The sequence below is a fragment of the Parus major genome, chromosome 5 (genome assembly GCF_001522545.3).
Source record: "Parus major isolate Abel chromosome 5, Parus_major1.1, whole genome shotgun sequence".
In the NCBI taxonomy this organism is placed as follows: domain Eukaryota; kingdom Metazoa; phylum Chordata; class Aves; order Passeriformes; family Paridae; genus Parus; species Parus major.
In genome coordinates this window covers 1426530-1445965 of record NC_031774.1, presented here as the reverse complement: position 1 = coordinate 1445965, position 19436 = coordinate 1426530, and the positions used below count along the sequence as shown (strand labels likewise).

The following is a 19436-nucleotide window of genomic DNA, read 5'->3' as shown; positions in this document are numbered from 1 at the left end:
GTGAATGAAATGGGATCTCCAATGGCTGGAAAGCCTGGGAGAGGCAATGTGTTATCAGTCCCGGGTCGTTGTCTGCTACTGTAACCTTACCCTCACAGATAAATCCCATGTTAGGCTGCCTAAAATGAACCAGCCCATGGGGGAATTTTTCCTTGCTTATAAATAAAAAAATCCTAGCTAAAAAGAAGAGGGGAAACCCCCTTCCAGTGCTTTGGCTGGGTGAGAAAGCAGCTGTCCACACGCTGCTGGGTGCTTACCTTTTAAAAGCAATTAAAGGCGCTGTGTGCTCGGTGGCTCCAACACGTGTGTCACCCATGCTTGTCTGCTTCACCATCAGCATGTATGGCTCATCATCTGTCTGCTCTGAACAATAACTGTTAGGTTAGCAGCCTTTTCACTTGTAAATGTAAATATTGTATCTAGAACACAATATTTGAAACACAAAATACAGTGTTATTAAGACAGCGCTCACACATCAATTCTTGTGTGACTATAATTTGTGAAATGCCTTAGGAGGGGCTTATAAATAAAGTACAAGGTGTTATTATGAAATACATTTTAACCAAATGCACAGAAATGTCTCGTTCCTGTTGAAATAAATAGCAAAACTCCCACTAATTTCAGCGGTGAAAAAAGAAGACCCTTGGAAATTGCTGCGTTACACTGAGCAAATACATCACGGCGGATTTCAGGCTCCACAAGTAACACACCTCTGGAAGAAAAAAAGGGGTGAAAATGGCTATTAGAGGCTGTTCAGAGCACGCTGAAGATTTTCCTTCTCCACTCCTGCTGCTGATCGCGGTGCCTGGCGAGGCATCACATCCCCGCTCATCCCCGCTCCATCCCCTGCCCGCTCCCAGCGGCGCTCCCAGCCTGCCTGGCCCCCGGGAAAGGCCCGAGATCCGGCACCGAGCCAGCGGGGGTTCCACACCCCGTGCCACCCGGGGAGATGCCCCTTGGCTGGGCTGGAGGACGGGACGAGCCGGGCAAGGCTGTCCGTGAGCCGCAGAGCCCCCGGCAGCGGCTCCGGAGGCAGCGGCGCTCAGGGCTCCGAGCTCCCCGGCTTCTTCCCGATGTGCAGCCAGCCTGGGGCTGCTCCCCGCCGACCTCCTTCCATAGGGCACGGGAAGGAGCCAGTGAGCCAGAAATGCCTCCTTCTCTCCTCCAGGGCCGGCCAGCCTGTCCCCGAAATGATCTCCAGCTCCATCCGCGCACGCACGGCTCTGCGGAGCGGCTGCGGAGCGCGGCCCCCGGAGCATCCTGCCCCAGAAAAGCTTCGGAATCCCTTCGGAAGGGATGGCCACAGCACCATGGAGGCCACCGGCACCTGGAGCACCGGGAAAAGCCAGCAAAGGCAGGGAAGAGCTATGGGGAGCTGCCGCCGCCCGAGCATCGGCACCTGCGGAAAACAGCAACCAGCGCACAAAAGTTGTCGGGGGAGAAAGGGGTGGGGAGCTTTTTTCCGTTCCTGGTTGAGCAGAAGTTGGCATTTCCATCACAAACTGCATTAGTAGGTATAAACACGATAATTAGCCATAGAAGTGCTGGGTTCCTACCTGTAATTAATTGTTCCTGGAATCAAGTTAGCTGTGTGAGGAGGGTCCTGCCTATTGTGGTGTTTAATGCAATCTATCCCTTTCTTATAAATACATAACGTGCAGGTCTGATAAAAATATATACTAAAAAAAAATTAAAACCCGGTACTTCTTTGACATTTGTGAATGGATGGGCTCCAGGTAATAAAAACTACATTTATTCTGCGATAATAAATAGACTTAAAAACTGACCAGTATCAAAATTAAAGCTCATTTTCGCTTGCTTTAGGCTCTTCATTTTAACAGCGTTCATCTCGTGCTTTGAGCATGAGGATCCTAAAGGATTTGGAGTTTACGTGCATTTAATCTCATCTGCAGCATTGCAACCACCTCAGCAGCACAGCCCTGCTGCCCCTAGTCTCCAGTGAAGTGCTATCTGCAGTGACAAATATGCCAAAAGGAAAACATAACCAGCCTAGATGGTATCTTTGCTTTACAAAAGGCTGCTTGTGATGCCTGTGCTTTGACTCAAAATTCCCCACACATTGGCTTTTTAATCATGAGATCCCTTTTTCAGCACAGCATCGAGAGTAACAACTGCAGCACAATGAGCCAGCTTCATAGATATGGGAATGTTTAGATTTCCCTGCCAGTGACTAAAGGCCTTTAGCTTTCACTAGCCAGTCCCAGCTCGCATTGTTGTTGCCTGTTGATTTGTCTTCTCTCATTATTCCTTGACATGCAGCTCTCCACCCACGCCCACACTAACAACCCTCACACAAAGCGCATTGAGGTATTAACCAGGTTACAAGTTCAATGGAAAATTACACTAAGATTGTGCTGTGTGGCAATATAAAGGGATGGCATTCACTCTCCCAAAGAGCCTGTTAAAAACACAGCTGGGTTGTTTTTTTTCCCCTTTTAAGCATCCTAACAAAAACAATTTTTAGAAGTCGGGGATGGATCTCTGGGTGTATGTGTGTCCCTACGTACTTTAGGTACGATGGGAACAGACAGACACTGGGTCTCCACCTCAGCCTGGCACGGGGCAAACTCCCCTCTGGAAATTCAGCTGGGTTCTGGGATTTGTTTAGAGCATCCCCAGAAACCCCAGCTAAATAAACAACCTCCTCCTGCTCTCCGCTGCAATTAGATACGTGAACCTATCTTCTTTCTGTTAGCCCAAATTACAGGCTGGTGGAAGGGCTGAAAGTCTATAAAAATGTTCCTTAAGAAACCCTCCTCACTGGAAACTGAAAATAAAATCAAAATAAAACTTAATGAGATAAACCTAGCACAGTAACAAAATTTGCAACACCACACTATAAGGTTAAAAAGAAAATAGTATAATAAAGGAAATACAAAGGCTTTGGTATGGTTTTTACAATCAACAATGGTTAATCTTGATATGTAGTTGTGAACAACTTCAAAACACTTAAGTTTAAAACTCTTGCAAGCACTTTTAATTGATTAGGAATGAATTCTAGATGCACAAAGATGATTGGACTGTGAACAGTAGTACAACTATATCTAAGAACAATTAACTCTTGCCGACCAAAAAAGAAACGTATGATGCATGAAAATGTGTATAAAACATCTATAGAATATTCTTGTCAAATATAAATGAAATTAACTTTATTATAGAAATCATTCTGGGAGATTTCTAGGGAAGACAAATACTTACATTTCGACATAAAACAAATTGGATTATATCGAAGACACAATCTACCTTTTATCTATCAAAGTCTTTTCTTCATCGAAGCTCTCTCTTAACCCCTGTTTGCACATAGCTTCAGCCGTTAACAACCTTTGGAAATACCAACAGATATTTTTCTTACATAAATCTAGTGCGTATTGTTCCAGGTTTAATTATATGCAATGGAATGATACAAACTTGGAACATCAATCCATAATCTATGAACAGATTGGTAGAAGTATTCGATATATCTTGATAAAACTCTTAAATTCGTGGCAAAGCTTGTTGATCATGGCTTCTTTTTTTTTTTTTTCCTCCTTTTCTTTTTTTTTTTTTAAACAACTTCATGACCAACACAGATCAAACATCCATCCAGTCTACATTGTTCTTTTTTTTTTTTTTTCATTATAACATACAAATGCCCATTTACAAATAATACACCAAAATGAATAAAAGTTTGGATACCAAAATGAAGATTTGTTCCAACTGATATAATGCCTTCAGTGTACAAAGGTCCATGTGAAAGTCTTTTCCATGTGTTACAGCATAGGGCACAGTTGCAGTACAGAAGTACTCTGAGAGCCATTCTTCCTTTATAAAATACTGCTGAACATCCAACTGTTGTCCATATAGTCATTTACAGAATTAACACATGTTTTACTGTAATCTTGGCCAGTATTGAGACATATCAGGTTCACTGCCAGGAACTTGAACTGGAACTGACACTCCAGGGGAAATGAGACCTGAAAATTGAGAGGGAAAAATGGATATTTTAGGTTTTTCTATACATAGCACAGTTTTGGCTTTATAGTTTCACAGATTTGAGGTTGTATTCCAGTAAACATCAAATCTCACCATCTATCAGCCTGTGGAACTGGGGGTTGGGGGTGTATATATTTTTAAAACTATGCACATCTCACTGATAGTTGTTATAAATAATCTTTCATGCTTTGAGATAAATGCCAGAGCCTCGGCTCATTAGTATCAGTTGAGAATTCGGCCCAAAATGCACTGAACAGTTCTATTCTTTTGAAAAGTGCCTGTTTTGCTCCTGTTTATGCTGACACTTGCCCTTTTTCACCCTGATTTGCCTTTTTTATGCATGGGCTAATATTTCTACAGGTTCCCTGCCTCTTTTGATAACTTCAAATCTTTAGCAATAAATAACGTCTGACACAGACACGGTAAAAATGTGCCCAGTTCTGCAAACAATTTCACATGCACTTAACCTCACCATTGTGGATATCTCTGCTGAAACTTAATGCTGAAATAAATGCTGATTTCAAATTTGATTATGCAGGGAAGATTTTGAGGGATGGGGGGCTCACTAAAGAGCTTGCCTCTGTCCTGCTATTTCCACACCACCTCTGTTAATCAGCTTTCTTTCCATCTAGCCCTCCAAGGAGCAGCTTTGATATCAGAATTTTTGCTCTAGTTTGCAAGGTTATACATTTTCATCTTCTATCTGGCATGGCAGCAACTAATCCCAAGGGAGAGACCTCCCCCAGTGACGGGGAGAGAACTTCTCACGGGGAATGCACATGAAAAGCCTGATGGCTGGAGCAAGCAAGGCAGGAAGGCTGGGGGAGCACGGGGTCACTCACCTGTGGAAGTGGTGCCAGAGGTGCCCATGGGCTGGCTGTTCATGTGTGTCTGCATGTGAGGAGGGGTGTATGTATCATAGCTCCGTCCATTCACCGATGGACTGGTGGGCAGCATGCAAGAGTAGGAGGAGGTCTGGCTGGGTACCGGGGGCTGTGGGAGCAAAGGACAAAGTGTTAAGTGTCACTGCAGCTAAAGACAGCGTCACACTCTTGGGCATGGACATGCCAGCCCTCAGAGGAAGCGTGCAGCAGCAAAAAATGAGCTTCATGTTTCAAATTCATGGACCCCAGCTGAAAAGATCTATTTAGGAGCCTGACCAAGCAGGCCCTTCATGGAGGCTTTTGGTCTGAAAACCAACATGGGTGGTTACTGGAGCTTTTTCAGATGTGCTTGGCAAGCAGATCCTTGCATCCAGATGTGATGGAGGTGCTACATCCCTAAGCCTGAGTGCTGGCCTCATTTATACCCATGGGAAGAGAAGATGTCTCCTACCATTTGCAGCCAGAGACAGGGCCAGCATCTTACCTCGCACTTGGTGCTGCAACTAAAATTATTCCACTGAGGCACAGAGTGATCCTGTGTGTGCCAGTGTGGGGCACATACACACAGGCCTTGTGAGGGGTTGGGGGGACCCAGGGCTCTGAAGGGGAATCCCCAAACCCATGTATACATACGCATATAAACGTATATACATATATACACGTGCATTGGTCCCCATCAGAGCCGCAGCCACCCCAAACCTGCGCCAGCAACATCCCAGAACAGACATCTCCATCTACCTCAACTCCTAAAACCCAATTTGCCAGGGGGGACAGCAGCTGGGGGCAGGGGCTGAGGGATGGCACAGAGCCAGGGAGGGACCAAGCAGGGGCTTCTCCTGCTCCGGGCTGCGGGGTGAGTGGGGAGCAGCGCAGCCTTGACGCAGGGAGGCAGCGAGGGAAGCAGGATGAGTAATTCCCGCTCCGAGCACACGAGACCGGACACGTCTGCACATATTTCCTGTCTGCACAGCCCTGACACAGACCTTCTCCAGCAGCAGTGACAGCCTCACCTGCCCAGCACACGCTCTGGGCTCTGGGGGAACACGCAGCGCTCCGTGCACCCACGGGGAGAAGCCAATGGCTCGGCCACCCGCTCTGGACACTCTGCCCTGCCACGGTGACCACGTTTTCCAGAGCAGCTCCCACGTGCTGTGTCCCTGCCCAGGTGCCCAGTGGTGAATCAGGGGCCTCCTGCTTTCCCAAGGGTCCCCTCCTGTATCAGCCTTTTGATCTTTTGTCATCGGCTCCCAGCCCGCTGCCGGAACGGCGCCGCCAGCCTCCAACGTCACGAAACAGCGACCTAGCCAACACCGCTTCTTTCCATAGAGTTACTTGCAAGACTCTAACTTTATTTGGTTAATTTTGGTTCAGCAATTAGTAACATGGTAATTGCTGCAGCGAAGGAGTCAGGCTCTCTAATCTGCTCGCCTGTCTCTAGCAGTGGTCAATGCTGAGCGCCTCAGACAAAGCTGTAAAACTCCCGTAATTGGCCAGCACCTTCCTAGGCCAACCCCACCATTAAAAAAGGAGGAATTTTGCATCTGAAAGGTCTATAGAAACAGACCCCAAAGGAATAGATTTCTTCCTAACCCAGCTGGTGATCAGCTAATGCTTTCAGGCATGAGGATTGACAGCTCTTGCAATTCTGGCTTAGCTGGCATAACCACTGATGCTAATCACATCCTTCCCTCTCTCAGGTGTTCCTAATGTGCCTCTGCCACGTTACCTACACCCAGAAGGTCGGAACCCTCCAGCAGCTTATTCAGGCAGCAATTTCCACAATATGGCATCAGAGAGTTCCAGAGGTTAACCACATTTTTTTTTTTTTTCCCCAAACGGCATTTTTTATCCCAGATTTGTTGCCTTGCAAATTTGAGGACTTCTCTCTTTTAAAAATCTTAGAAAAGTGCTTGTTGAGCACCACATCTTTCAGTGCCCCTTCCCTTCTGATTGCCCCAAGCAGGGCATCTTTTCAGATGCCAAGGAAGCCTTTGGTTTCCCTGCGGCGTGGTTTGTGCCTGTAATCCCTCATGGCAGGGAGGAAGGGCCCCCACCCACAGTCACACACAGCCCAGGGGCCTCTGAATCCCGAGGGAATGTCGTGCCCTGGCGTGGCACTGGACTTACTTGCATAGGCAGGTTGTTGGCCATGGTGAAGCTGGGCATGGGCGGCAGCGCGCTGTATGTGTTCGTGAGCGCCGTGTCCGTCCTGCCCAACATGGAACCTGATGTGAAAGAGGAAACTATAATAGAATAGACAGATAGATGGAGACATTAGTTTAACCACAATTACAACTGGCAACACAGCCTCAGAGTCTCATTTTGCCCGGAGGATGGATGGATGTGAGCGGGTTGGTGGCATTACCGGGGGTGGTTGGTTGTGGGATCGGCTGGTAAACGCTTGTGCTGAAACTACTACTGATGGGAATGTGGCTGGGAGTGTTGCTGGCTTGTCTTCGCTGGTTCCTCAGCTTCTCTTCCCTTCTCCATTTGGCCCTTCTGTTGGAAAACCACACCTGGAAATACAGCATTTGAGAGACGTGAGTGACCTTACAAGGACTAGAGGCACGCGGCCTCCCCCACGTAGCTCAAGGCCATGGCTTGCAGTGGAGCAAAGCAGCGGGTGAAAGCAAAGCCAGCTGCTGCTGTTTTCCTGAAAGAGGGATATGGGCAAATACCTGACCATAAATATGGGTTGCCCCGTGCTTTGAGAAGCCAGGAGTAACAAAATCAGAATAGTGATAGTGTAAATAATGCTAGGTATAATTAAATCAGTACCTGTATCCTTGCTTCAGGCAGGTCTATTTTAGCAGCTAGTCTCTCTCTCGCAAACACATCGGGATAGTGGGTCCTCTCAAATTCTGCAGAAGGAAATATTCTTGCATTAGTTGCAGAGCTGATGTGGCTGACTGTAAAATCAGAGTTGTTTCTGCACTGCCTGTGCTCTAAATGCTCTTAAGAAGCATCACTGCAAAGGCAAAGCTGGGCTTTCTGCCTGTGTGTTAGGAAGGAGGACGCCTTCCTTGCCTGCTGGGGAGCATTGCTATGGGGATGGGCAGGCTTGGGTGCAGTGCTGCATCTTTCAAGAAGCAGTGAGGGTTTCTGCCTCCACTGGGGGGGTCCCCAAGGCAGCTCTGACCCTGTCACCAAGAAGCGAAATGGCACGTCGCTAAATAACAGCGCAAAATGAGGACAAAGCTCCGCAGAGGGTCAGAGGCGAGGAGCGCCCAGGCTGGCCAGGGAAAAGGGCACCTGCTCCCAGCCCCGGGCAGTGGAGCACTGGGGATGGGGAGTGAGTGTGGGGGCAGGCATGGAGGACTCTGCCAGCCCCCTGCCTGCCCTCTCCTCCCCAGCAATGCAGCTCAGAGAACGGGAGGAGAGTTATCCCCCCGACAGAAGCCCGGGGTGCAGCATCGGTGTGTCGCTGTGATCTGTGCCCCGAATACTTTGCCTTTGAAAACCACTTTAACAGCTTTTCAGGGCACACCACGGCCACCAATGAATATTAGGAGCTCCATGAATACAAGAGCATGGAGGGAGCCACAGAGTTTAAATATATACATATATATAAGCGCGGGAATGCCGTGCTTACATTCAGCTGGTAACGTAATCGGGGCACATTTTGCTTTCCTCTCCTGCTTCAGCCACAGGAAAATGCCACTCACCTTTCTCAAGGGCTTCGATTTGCTCTTGGGTAAAGGATGTCCTATTTCTCTGCAGCTTCCTTTTCAGCTGGAGTCTCATTTGGGCCTCGTCTGAATCTTCTCCATTAGAGCTGATGGAGTTAGTGTTTTCCCCTCCGCCCTCCTGTTGCGGACAGCCATCTGTGGAAGCGAGAGTCGGAAAGTGAGATGCGGGTACTCTTGTTTGAAGATCCCTATCAGACAAATAACACAACTGGAAACCAGTTCAGCCATGTTTGCTGACACCCTCCCTTAAAAATGTCTCGGGTATCAAAGCAGCACGGCGCTAATGACACGGGTAACACAGGAACATTTCGGTTTCCAGCCTTATGTAAACATCGGAGATGAGGAATTATGATCACCTGGTCTTAATTTCATTTTGTTTTCCCTCAGGAATAAAACCTGCATAAAAATACTTTCCCCTGAAAGCGATTCTTTCCATGAATTCCTGTTGGAGTGCCATGGCAGTCTCCTCTGTCTGCTGCATTTATTTACCTATTGCTATATTTAAAATAGTGATGTTCAGTATTTCAGATTATCTATAATCAGTAATTCCTATCTAATCAATTAGATGTTGATAGGTTTGCAGAAAATGCTATTAAGAAACCAAACCAAGCTTGTAATCTTTTAAAAAAAATATTTATCCAGTTTTTATTTGAATTCTGCACAGTCAATTTCATTTTAAAGGTTGTGAATTTAGAAGTGCCTGCATTGTTCTGCAGTTTTATTCAACTATTGTATGAGTGTGCATTGCCTTGACACCTATTACTGAGCACAGCTGTAATTATATCATCACCAAGAACAGGCTATAATTGCTGAAAATGGAATTTTATATTTAGATAAAAGGACTGTCCATTCTTTGTAATGTGTTGCACCAGAGAAAAGTAAGATTTCTTTTAAAATTTTAACATGTAATTTTAAAAGAAATAGTAGCGAGTTCACTAACTAGCTAAATACGCTGTTCTGCAGCTGAGCGTTTGGCATATCATTTAAGTGGTACATTTTTAATTAGGGCATTTCCACCACTTTTAATGTAATTTCTGTCATTAAACAGGGGAAAGTTTCATTGTGCTCGGCGCTCGGGCAGAGGCGGCTGCGGCCCGGGGCCGGCTGGGCTTGGGGGGCTCCGCGGGCACCCCCGGCCGCCGGGGCCGGAGGGATGGAGGCAAGAGAAGTCCTTGTCCTAAATGAGCTCTCCCTCTCCTTTCAAAGCATATTTTTCGAGGCGTTTTGATGTCGCATAAAGAGGGAGCCGGGCCGAGGGACGCATGGGCTACTTATGCTAATTCCCTTGAAAAGTTACGCCAAAAATAAATAGCGACACTCCCGCGACATCCTTTAAATATTGTGGGAAATCAACTTTAAAGTAATATCATTTATAATCGGCGAACAATGGCCCCGGTCTTCAAAGCTCGGGGGGAATTGTGACAGGATCTGGTGGGACCCTTTCAACCACTTTGAAATGTTTTAAAACCCGAACTTTCTCCTCCATTTAAACACAGGGATTCAGCGGCCGTGGTCACCATATGGGCGGCCGCAGCCCCATTGAGGCGGCCGGCGGCGGGTGAATAGCGGGGGGGCGGGGGGAGCCGCTTTTCAGGGCACACAAAGCCCCGGGCCCGGGGACGGCAGTCGCGGCGGGGCAGCGCCCTGCCAAGCGCGGGTGGCAGCGCCGGGGGCCGCGCCCGCCCGCGGAGGGGCCGCGCTCACCTCCGCCACATCCCTCATCCATCACTGTCCGCCCGAGCCGCGCCCGCCGCCGGGGGGGGGGAAACCCGCGGGAGCCGCCCGGGGATGCCCGCGGTCCCCCGCTCCGGAAAGGCTCCCCCGAACCTGCCGGGAACCGCTCCCGAACCGGCCCGAACCTTCACATCCCGCCCCCCCCTCTCCGCGCTCCAAACTTTTGAGGTCGTGCTTCTTTGCCAGCGCGTCTCCCCAAAATCTTTCAGCTAACTAAAAGTTTCACTTAAACTCCCTAATGCTCATTTCCAACCCCAGCCCCGTCAATTAAGATATCTTCTTTTTAGGCACACACCCCATTTTGTCATTTTCTTTCTTTTTTTTTTATCTTGTTTTATATTTTTTATATGTTTTGTTGTTTTTTGTTTTTTTTAAAGCCTCTAAAAGAAGCGATCTCAATAGGACTGTTCCACCTTCCAGACCTAATCCGTAAGAAAGTAAGTGAATGTCCGTCCCTATTATCCTATAGCCAGACCATCTGACGCTGGTATAGGATTTGTTTCCTGGAAAAAAAAAAAAAAAAAAAAAAAAAAAGCTGGGAAATAAAATCATTCCTTAGTTTCTTAGTGTCTTAATCAGTGAGGCGGAAAACAAGCAAAAAAAGATAGCAAACCAATTGCAGCACCTCTCAGCTATAGAGCCGGGATCAAAACATTGTAGCATCTGTTGAAAGAGAAAGTGTCTAAATCCTATAGAAGGCTTTAGTCTTATAAGAGAGGGAGGGGAGAAAAAAAAGATAAGAAACAGTGTCTCGGTGATCCCTAAAACCACTAAATCACTGGAGAATTTCTCCCGGATAGAGATGTCTCTTTTTGTTCTGTCAGCCCTCATGTATCCATTATTTTATTCACTGCTGCATGGCGTTTATCAGATTGAGACCATATTTGTACCCCTCTGAGACCTAACCTCGCCTTATGCTTTTTGAGTAATGGACTCTTAAAATCCAGTAACATACCCCTGCAAGGGAAAAACATTAGAGGGAGCATGAATATTCCAGAGGAAATCCATTTTATTAATTTTAATTTTGCCATGCGGATGTTTTAAGTGCCTGCCTGCCTCCCCCTCTCTCTCCTCTGCTGCCCACGCACAGCCGCGCCCCCGGCCCGAGCCAGCCCTGCCCGCTCCTCTCCGCTTCATTTCGGCTGCGATTTAGGACAGGGCTCCCGAGGTCCTCCGGGGCCCGCGTTCCCCTGCGGGAACTGCGCTCATCCCCACGCCAAGGGAAGGGGTCAGTATTGTCCCCCAAAGATCCAGCGGGTCCCCCCAGCCCCATCCCCGGCACAGACACAGGCGGCTCTGCCCCAGGTGCGCCCGCACCGCACCCGCGCAAGCGCCGGGCCTCCGCGCACCCCTCGGTAATTGCTATCACTGCTCCGGGGAGCCCCAAATGTCACCGTTTGACGCCTTTCTTAAGAAAAAAAAAATAATAATAAAAAGAATAAAAAGCCCAAAAGCACGGCCCGGCGGAGAGCAGAGGGTGCCCGGCCTGGGAGCCGCACGGGCGGTGGGTGCGCTGCCCTTGCCCCGCTCCGCTCCGCGCTTCGCCTCTCGGGTGCGGGGAGGCGAGAGAAGGGCCCGAGAGAGCCCGGGGCCCTCCGAGAGAGTCCGGGACCCACCGAGATAGCCCGGGGCCCTCCGAGAGCCCCCAGGACCCTCCGAGAGCCCCCAGGACCCTCCGAGAGCCCCCGGCCCGCCCAGGGCCCCGCAGGTAGGGGCAAGGTGAGGGCGGCTGGCGGCAGGAGCCGCCCCGGTTCCTGGGGTGGACATCGGGCAAAACAAAATGCAAAAAGAAAACCCCCCACAACCAAACAACAAGAACCACCGAAGTGGGGGTGGGGGGAAAGCGAGGGCTCCGCTCTATCTTTCTAGTGTCCTTCATAGACTGTTTTCTTCTCTTAAAACTGACATGTCTAATTGGCAAGCGGTGCCATATCGTGTCCAGAGGTCTCCTGTGGAACATTTCTACAGCTGTCTCCTTCAACTAGACGCTTATTCATGTCGCCTTAATGAGAAACAAAACGATCTCTAATGAGCAATTACATAGCGACAGAATTGTTCCCATAACAAATTCTTGCGTGTGACAGAAACATCCTTTGTACCAGATATTCCGCACACTGTTACCGATTTTTTTTTTCCTTGCGGGGTGAAAACAAAAAGCAGGTTGTTGTATATAGACACCTCTTCTAAAGGAATGACCAGAGCCAGGGAGAGCCGAGCCTCAACAGAGGGCTCTCAACAGAGCCCGCATTCAAAAAGAAGCCATTAACCATCTTAAGTATGTAACGTAACATCCCATTATCCTTCATATTATCCCCTTGTCATTCCTACAACAAATACCTATTAATCTTCAGGATAAACAGTTTCCTATATTTACAAAGTTGTTTCGGGTCCATTGAGGGGGAATTATAATCAGCCCTACGGAGATAGTTACCGAACGCCCCGGCTTTGGGGAGAGACCCCTGCGCGGGGAGGCGGCCGGGGCAGGGAGCGGGAGCCCCAATTACCGGGCGATGGGCGAGGTTTAGGCTCAGCCCCGGATCCCTCCCGGCTGCCGGCTCCGAGCCTTTGGCAGCGGATGTTCCTGGGCTCGCCGGGCCGGGGCTGGGGCTGGATGCCCACAGTGCCTCCGGACCCTCACCCAGCTGCCCGCAGCCGCCCGGGAAGGCGGCGGCACGAACGCCCGACACCCTCGGCGGGGAGAGAACGACAGGGACCCGCGTCGGGGCCACCTCCGCCGGACGAGGCCGAACCGAGCCGCCCCTGGCTGGGGAGCGGCCGCCGGGTTGTCCCTTACCTTGTGTGGGCTGCCCGGGTACCGAGGTGCCGGGATACCAGCCGGGTCGGGTGCCCCACGTCCCCGTCTGCCCGTTCAGCATCCTTAGCTTGTCGTACATCCCGTCGGCACCCATCTGTTGCTTTTCGCTAGCCAGGTTGCGTAGGACTCTGTTTATCGACGACACCTGGAAGGCAAAGGACAGGAAAGGCAATGGTAGTGCGGTAGCGCGCTCCCCTCCAGCCACCCGCGCATCCCCCGCGTCCCCCCGCGCAGCGGGCGGCTCGACCTGGGCGCAAGTCAAGGCTTCCCTGCCTCGCACCGCCGAGTCCCAGCCGCCCCGACTCGCTGCTGGTGGTGGTGGTGCAAACAAACAAACAAACCACGGGGGAAGGAGGGGAAAAAAAAAAAAAAAAAAAAAAAAAAAAAAAAAAAAAAAAACCAAGGGAAAAAAAAAAAAAAAAGCCCCAAACCCAACCCTGCAAAACCAGAGTGATGGCTTCGACTGATGCTCGCAGTCCTGAGGCGCCAGGCGCAGGGGTGACCCGCATATTGGTTTTTTTTATTTTATTTTTTTTCCCTCCTTAAAGGCATTTGTCAGATTCTGTATGAAAAAATGCGTCTGACCCTGCCACATGCAAATGATGTGAACCTGCTATCCTCTCTTCTGATACCAAAACAAAGGAAGCAGAGGCTTGCTACGGCTACCCAGCATTGTACACGGCACACAGGAAGGTTTTTTTCATGAACTTACACTGGGTATATTATCGTTGGTACAGACCCCCTCTGATAGTAATCTGTCTCGAATCTCCCACGCAAAGATGGAGGGGCACTCTCGTTTATACTGCGCTATTTTGCTTACAACTTCTGGAGTCGCTACTCTCGGTTTACTACCTCCGATTGCCCTGGGTCTGATGGAGCCAGTTTCGTAATACCTGCCCAAAATTTTACTCACACATCCATTCGACACCTGGATAGGGAAGCGGACAGAAAATCACATTATTAATAATTTCAAGACAAAAATAAAATTGTTTAAGTATGCATTAAACAATGACAAGCTTACGTTTTGATTGTCCAGCACTTGGACTTTTGCATCTGCATGGGTCTATAACACAAAAATATACCTTAAATGGTATGAGAACTTACTTAGAGAGTCTTTTTTTTTTTTTTCTTAAAAAAAAAAATTACATTCGTGGCCCTACCCTCTATAAAAGTGATACTTTAAAAACATTTGGAAGGAAAAAAAAATTATCTGGTCAAAACGTAATTCTCTTAGTATCAATGTTAAAATACGTCTTAAATGAGAACAATAGGTAAACCAGACTAGTCTCCATCCTCCTCACTGCTCTTAACCAAAGGACTTGCGGGGGGAAGGGGTGACTGAAGGGTTTTCAAGACCTACATTTACAAAATACCCCTGAACTGCGCCAGATTGCGTGAATGTCCATAAGGACAAATTCCGGGCTAAAACAGCGTGGCTTTGAGGGGGGGGGTTCTTTTTTCTCTCTCTCTCTCTTTTTTTTTCGCTTTTTTTTTTTTTTTGGTATTGTTTTGCTTTTTGAAAGAAAAAAAAAAAGGTAAAAATTAAAAAAAAAAAAGCAGTAAGCCACGCCAAACGCATACAGATATCACAAAATCATAAGTAAATACGGGGGGTAAGGAGGAAGGAAGGAGAGGAAACTGAAATTATGCCGAGCCGTATAATTCAGTTTATTACAGCAAACTAACTGTAACGACAGCGCAGGTTATCACCGGATGGAAATAAGGGGGGAACGAAAAGTAAAAATTTAAATCTTTTAAAAGGCATATATATATATATATACGCATCGAAAGGTCTATTTGCAGCAACAACCGAGCAGATGGATGGTTTTATTAGGCTGGAAGGCGGGTGGTGGGTGGGTGTGGGGGGGTCGCATTAGCGCCCGGCGGTGACAGCGGCGCTGGAGCGGAGCGGACGGAGCGGTGGGAGGACGGGGGGCGCCGCCGCCTTCACCTGCAGGATCCGGGAGATGTCGCAGGGCCGGGCGCCGCTGTGAGCGAGTTCCACGATCTTCTGCCGCGTGGAGTCGGGCAGCGGCCTCCCGTTGACGAACACCCCGCCGAGCTGGTTCACGCCGCTGTGACCTGCGGGAAGCACAGCGCCCACCATAGCACCCTCCGCTCCCTCCCGAGCCCCGCCGCCACCGAGCGCACCGCTCCCCTCCGCTCATCTCCGCTCCCCTCCGCTCATCTCAGCTCCTCTCCGCTCATCTCAGCTCCTCTCCGCTCCGCCCGACCGGGGCCGACCGCTCCCGACCCGGCTCCGGCCCCGCCGCCCTCCTCGCCCTCTGCTCCCCTGGAGCCATCGCTGCTCCCAAAATGCGTCCACGGAGCACTCCCCGTCTGCGAAACCCCCGGTAGCCACATACACCAAAACCCAACCCAGAAAAAAAGCCCAGAATATTCCTGGCTGGATCGCCTTGTGTTGCTCCTTTGCTTTGCCTTTCATTTCTTTCTTTTTTTTTTTTTTTTTTCCTCCTCCCCGCCGAAAAAAAAAAAAAAAAATCAAAATTAAAACCCCAAAGCCCAAGCGAGCCTGCCTGCATCCTCACAGCCGCAGCTCGCTTCGCCAAAAGCAAAGCGAGAGGCTGCCTCGCCAGTGCCCAACCTGAAGCTCCAGGCTTTGGAGGGTCTCCCTGGAGAAGCTCTGCTCTACGTGCTCTCCGCTCTCCTCTCTTTGGAGCCTCCTGATAAATTGACTCCAAGAGCCCAGGCTTCTTAGCAATAAATAAGCTCCAAATATAGAAGAGGGGGAAAATATGATGAGCCTCTCTGACATTTGTCTTTAAAATAAAACTAGCTGCACGTCAAGTTTGAGCTTAATTTCTGGAAATAGGCGGAAGTCGCCCCGGATCATGCATGGAAGGCTAATTGAAAAGATCAGTTGGAGCACTTGTGGCAGGCGTGTCACTTTATGACAGTACTCTGCTTTTGAAAATTGCATCGTCACGACAAATAGTAGCATGATAAAACGACCCTTTCTGTCCGCATTTGGATATCACTCAGACTAGATTGAACTCTACTCGCTCTCCCTCCGAGGGAGGCTGCGGTTTGCGGTAGCCGGGGGCTCTGCGCGGACACACCGAGGGGGCGCGCTCCCCGCGCAATGGATTCGAAGTGACATCGGGGCTGGGGAATTTGCCGCCCCGGCCCAGCAGCGCGGCCGGAGCTGCGACCTGCGCTTCCCACCGCGGGGAGAGGAGCCTGGCGTCCCTTCCCTCGCCGCCTGAGCCCCGACGGGCTCGGGGCCGGGGGCGCAGTCCCGCGGCTGCGCCCCCCCCCTCCCCCCGCTCCTCATCCCCAGGAATGCGTGCGGGGGGACCGACATAAAAAAATGGCAGCGGGGAAAGCAAAATCAAAGTTTCACTTAAAAGGTTAAGCCTTAATCATTATATAATTTCCCTGGAGAGCGGTGTAGATCTCGCCCAGTGGCAATGATTATGCGCCTTGTATTCTATTGCTAGTCATCTAATAGGAAAACATATGGTGTCAATTTGGATGCTCTGCACCATATACACCCAGGAGTTATTAACACAAAGCCTGAAGAGCCCGCCGCGACCTTTAAACAAAATAAAGGCTTCACCCGAATGATATCTTTTCTGCGTTTTGCAGTGGCGATCCCAAACGGCCGAGTGAAGGCATCCCCCATTACCATAAACCCTCGGCACGCCACGGCCAAGGGCAGCCGCCACCGTCCTTGCGAGGCGCAGGTAAAACCCTCCCCGGGCTGCCGAGGCTCAGATTTTGCTCGGGATAAATGAAAATACATCTCACGGACACGCACGCAGCGGCCCCGGAAGATAAAAGAAGGACAAAACCCTCACAGAGTAACATCAAAACAAACCAAATAAAAAAAAATAAATCAGCGGGGGAAGAAAATAAAGAAATAAAAAACCCGCTTCACGCAATGGATATCTGAGAAATTCCCAAAACCTCTGCTTTTCCGGATGCTCCACACACGGGGGGACAACTTATTGGGGGGTTTAACGGTGGGATGATAAAGGGCTCCCAGAGGCACGCATCCCCTGTCAGGTTCCAGAGGAGCACTGGGGTGACCTCTCCGCGCAGGGGCCGCGCAACTCGCCCTGCGCTCCTCGCCGCCCTTACGCGCGCAGAATGGGAGGGCCCGCGGTGTGTGATCCGCGTCCCGAGGAGATGGGGCCTGCTCCGGACTGCCTGGGACCTCACCCCCAGTCTCTCCCACCTCTTCGCAGCCCCTTTCTCCGGGACGCAAAGAGAGGCCGCTTCTCTCCGGCCACCACACCCGGCTCGGTCTCCGTGCGCTCCCGCCCTGTGCCAGCGCTTCCCCCTCTGAGAAGCGCCCAGGCCTGTCCACGAGGTCTTAAACAACAACAGCAACCCCAACAACAACAACACAAAAAACACCCCACCCCCCCACAAAAAAAAAAAAACAACCCACAAAAAATAACCCACAGAGACATCAGAATCGCGAAGCAAATAAACGCAGAAGGTGGCGGGGAACTGCACCTAACACGTAGTGGCTTTTTCCTGCCCAACTCCCACGCAGAGAAGGCAGGGACTCAGTCAGGTCCTGGGCCACGAAGCGGGCCTGGATCAGTGGCCCGAGAGCCGTGACAGCGCTCTCGGTCCCTTCCCCGCCGCCCTCGGAGATACCCGAGCCCCGACGGGGCGGGCGGGCGCTGCCGGCCGCGCAGAGCCCCGCTCCCGGCGGAGCCGCCTCCCTCCCCGGCCCGCTGCGAGCCCCTCCGCCCCGCTCTGCCGCCCCGCCTGCCCTCCGCGGCCGCGAAGGGGCGCGGAGTCACTTACTGTTCTGCATGTTGGGCTGATAGAGCGGTATCCCACGGGGGTCGCCTATAGCAGTCTATCAGTGACAAAATAGGCGTTAATCAGGGGAGGCAGTGCACACAGTTAAGCTGCAGAGAGGCTAGTATCTCACCGGCTAACTTTGTTATCCTTAGGCATCTCCCCCCGATTAGTTTAAGGGTTCGGGGGCTTTTTAATACCTCAAGGCAAAAATGTTCATATGTATCCCTAACTCGCACGGGGGGCGGAGGGGGGGAAATTAAGAAAAGCAGCCCGCCAAGTGGTTTCTCGTTTTAATTGCATGCAGGTGGCGTATTGCCTCGTCGTTAGTGCTCTTCGCTGAGGTGATGTATTAAGTGGAGCGACAACAATCACAAAGAGAGTCCGAAGTCATGTTTTTAAACTTGCCTGAAAGCGGGGTGGACTGTCCTCTCATACAATTTAGGGACTCGCACATCTGCGTGTCACTAGTTAAAGTCTTCCCTCTAGGACAAAGCAGAAGAAGTACATTAAAAAGTGTGCAGGGAGGCCGGGAAGGTGTGCGGGGCGGCGGGACGCGGCCCGGGGGGAGCGGAGCGGAGCGGGGCGGGCGCTGCTCGGGAGCTGCACCGGCGGCAGGGGGGGGATGGAGGGGGGAACCCTCCGCCGGCTGCCCTGAGTGCTGGGAGCGGGGCTCCATTTTTTACCTCCGGGTATTTCCTCCGGTTATTTATTTATTTATTTATTTATTTATTTTTCCTCTCTCTCCCCCTTTCCGCGCGGCGCTAGCAACTTTTTCTCCCTCAAACTCCCCGTCTTGTGATTAACTTCTTTTTTGGTCTTTAGATCTTCCCCTTTTTCACTGTACTGTGACACACGCTGTCTACCTCGCCTCACTGCTTTAAAAAGTAAGAACAGGAGGGGGTGAGAACTGTTAAACAAAGCCTACAGAAAGCGAACAATGGCCTCCATTCTGCTCCTCTACCCAAACCCCGAGTGCAGAAACCCAGGCTCCTTAACCGGCCGCGCAGCTTCCCAACTCAACGGACCAACAACCCTCCAACTTACAAAGAGCAGAGAAACAAGCCCCTTCTCCCTTCATTAGTGCCTGCCTTGACCCAGCGCCTGGACAGTCCCCAGCGCCTTCCCCCCCACCCCCCCTCCGCTCTCTGGCTCCCTCCCTCCCTCCTTCCTTCCACTACTCCCTCTCTCCTCCTCTCGCCACCTTCCTTCCTTCCCTCCCTCCCTCCTTCCCTCTCCCCGCCGCCCCCCGGCCCCACTTATTTATTTATTTATGCGCCCCCGTGTATTTATTTGAAATCGTCGCGGGTGAAAATGGAAAAGTAATTTCTCGTTATAAATATCTGGCGGTAATTGTGTTACTGGTGCGAGTTGTTAGGGGTTGTAAAAAGATACAACAGCTCAGTGGGGTGCTCAATTGGGGAGGGACAATTACAATAAAGAGCCCATTCAAGGGGGTTGCTAAAAAAAAAAAAAAAAGGAGGTAAAATAATGAAATAGTCTCAGCCTTCATTTTCTCTCCTTTTTTTTTTTTTTTTT

At 50.2% G+C, this 19436-nt stretch overlaps 1 protein-coding gene across 8 annotated transcripts in view; it reads right to left on the bottom strand.

Annotated features, from left to right (window-relative positions):
* Window positions 1–2860: 2860 nt before the first annotated feature.
* Window positions 2861–19436, bottom strand: part of PAX6 (paired box 6) — a 25502-nt gene continuing 8926 nt past the window's right edge. For 2 of the 8 annotated variants that reach the window (XM_033515357.1, XM_033515358.1), the window contains 11 exons: window positions 18306–18382; window positions 17901–17955; window positions 15067–15197; window positions 13828–14043; window positions 13095–13260; window positions 8543–8701; window positions 7656–7738; window positions 7243–7393; window positions 7005–7120; window positions 4836–4986; window positions 3531–3974 (listed from right to left, as the gene is read on the bottom strand). In XM_033515357.1, coding sequence (XP_033371248.1) covers window positions 3889–3974; window positions 4836–4986; window positions 7005–7120; window positions 7243–7393; window positions 7656–7738; window positions 8543–8701; window positions 13095–13260; window positions 13828–14043; window positions 15067–15197; window positions 17901–17910 — 1269 coding nt within the window. In that variant the 5' untranslated portion in view covers window positions 17911–17955; window positions 18306–18382 and the 3' untranslated portion in view covers window positions 3531–3888. Of the gene's footprint in view, window positions 3975–4835; window positions 4987–7004; window positions 7121–7242; window positions 7394–7655; window positions 7739–8542; window positions 8702–13094; window positions 13261–13827; window positions 14044–14136; window positions 14179–15066; window positions 15198–15720; window positions 16162–17900; window positions 17956–18305; window positions 18383–19436 lie in introns of those variants that run through there. The other 6 variants (XM_015632364.2, XM_015632362.2, XM_015632367.2 and 3 more) reach the window with 6 other exon arrangements.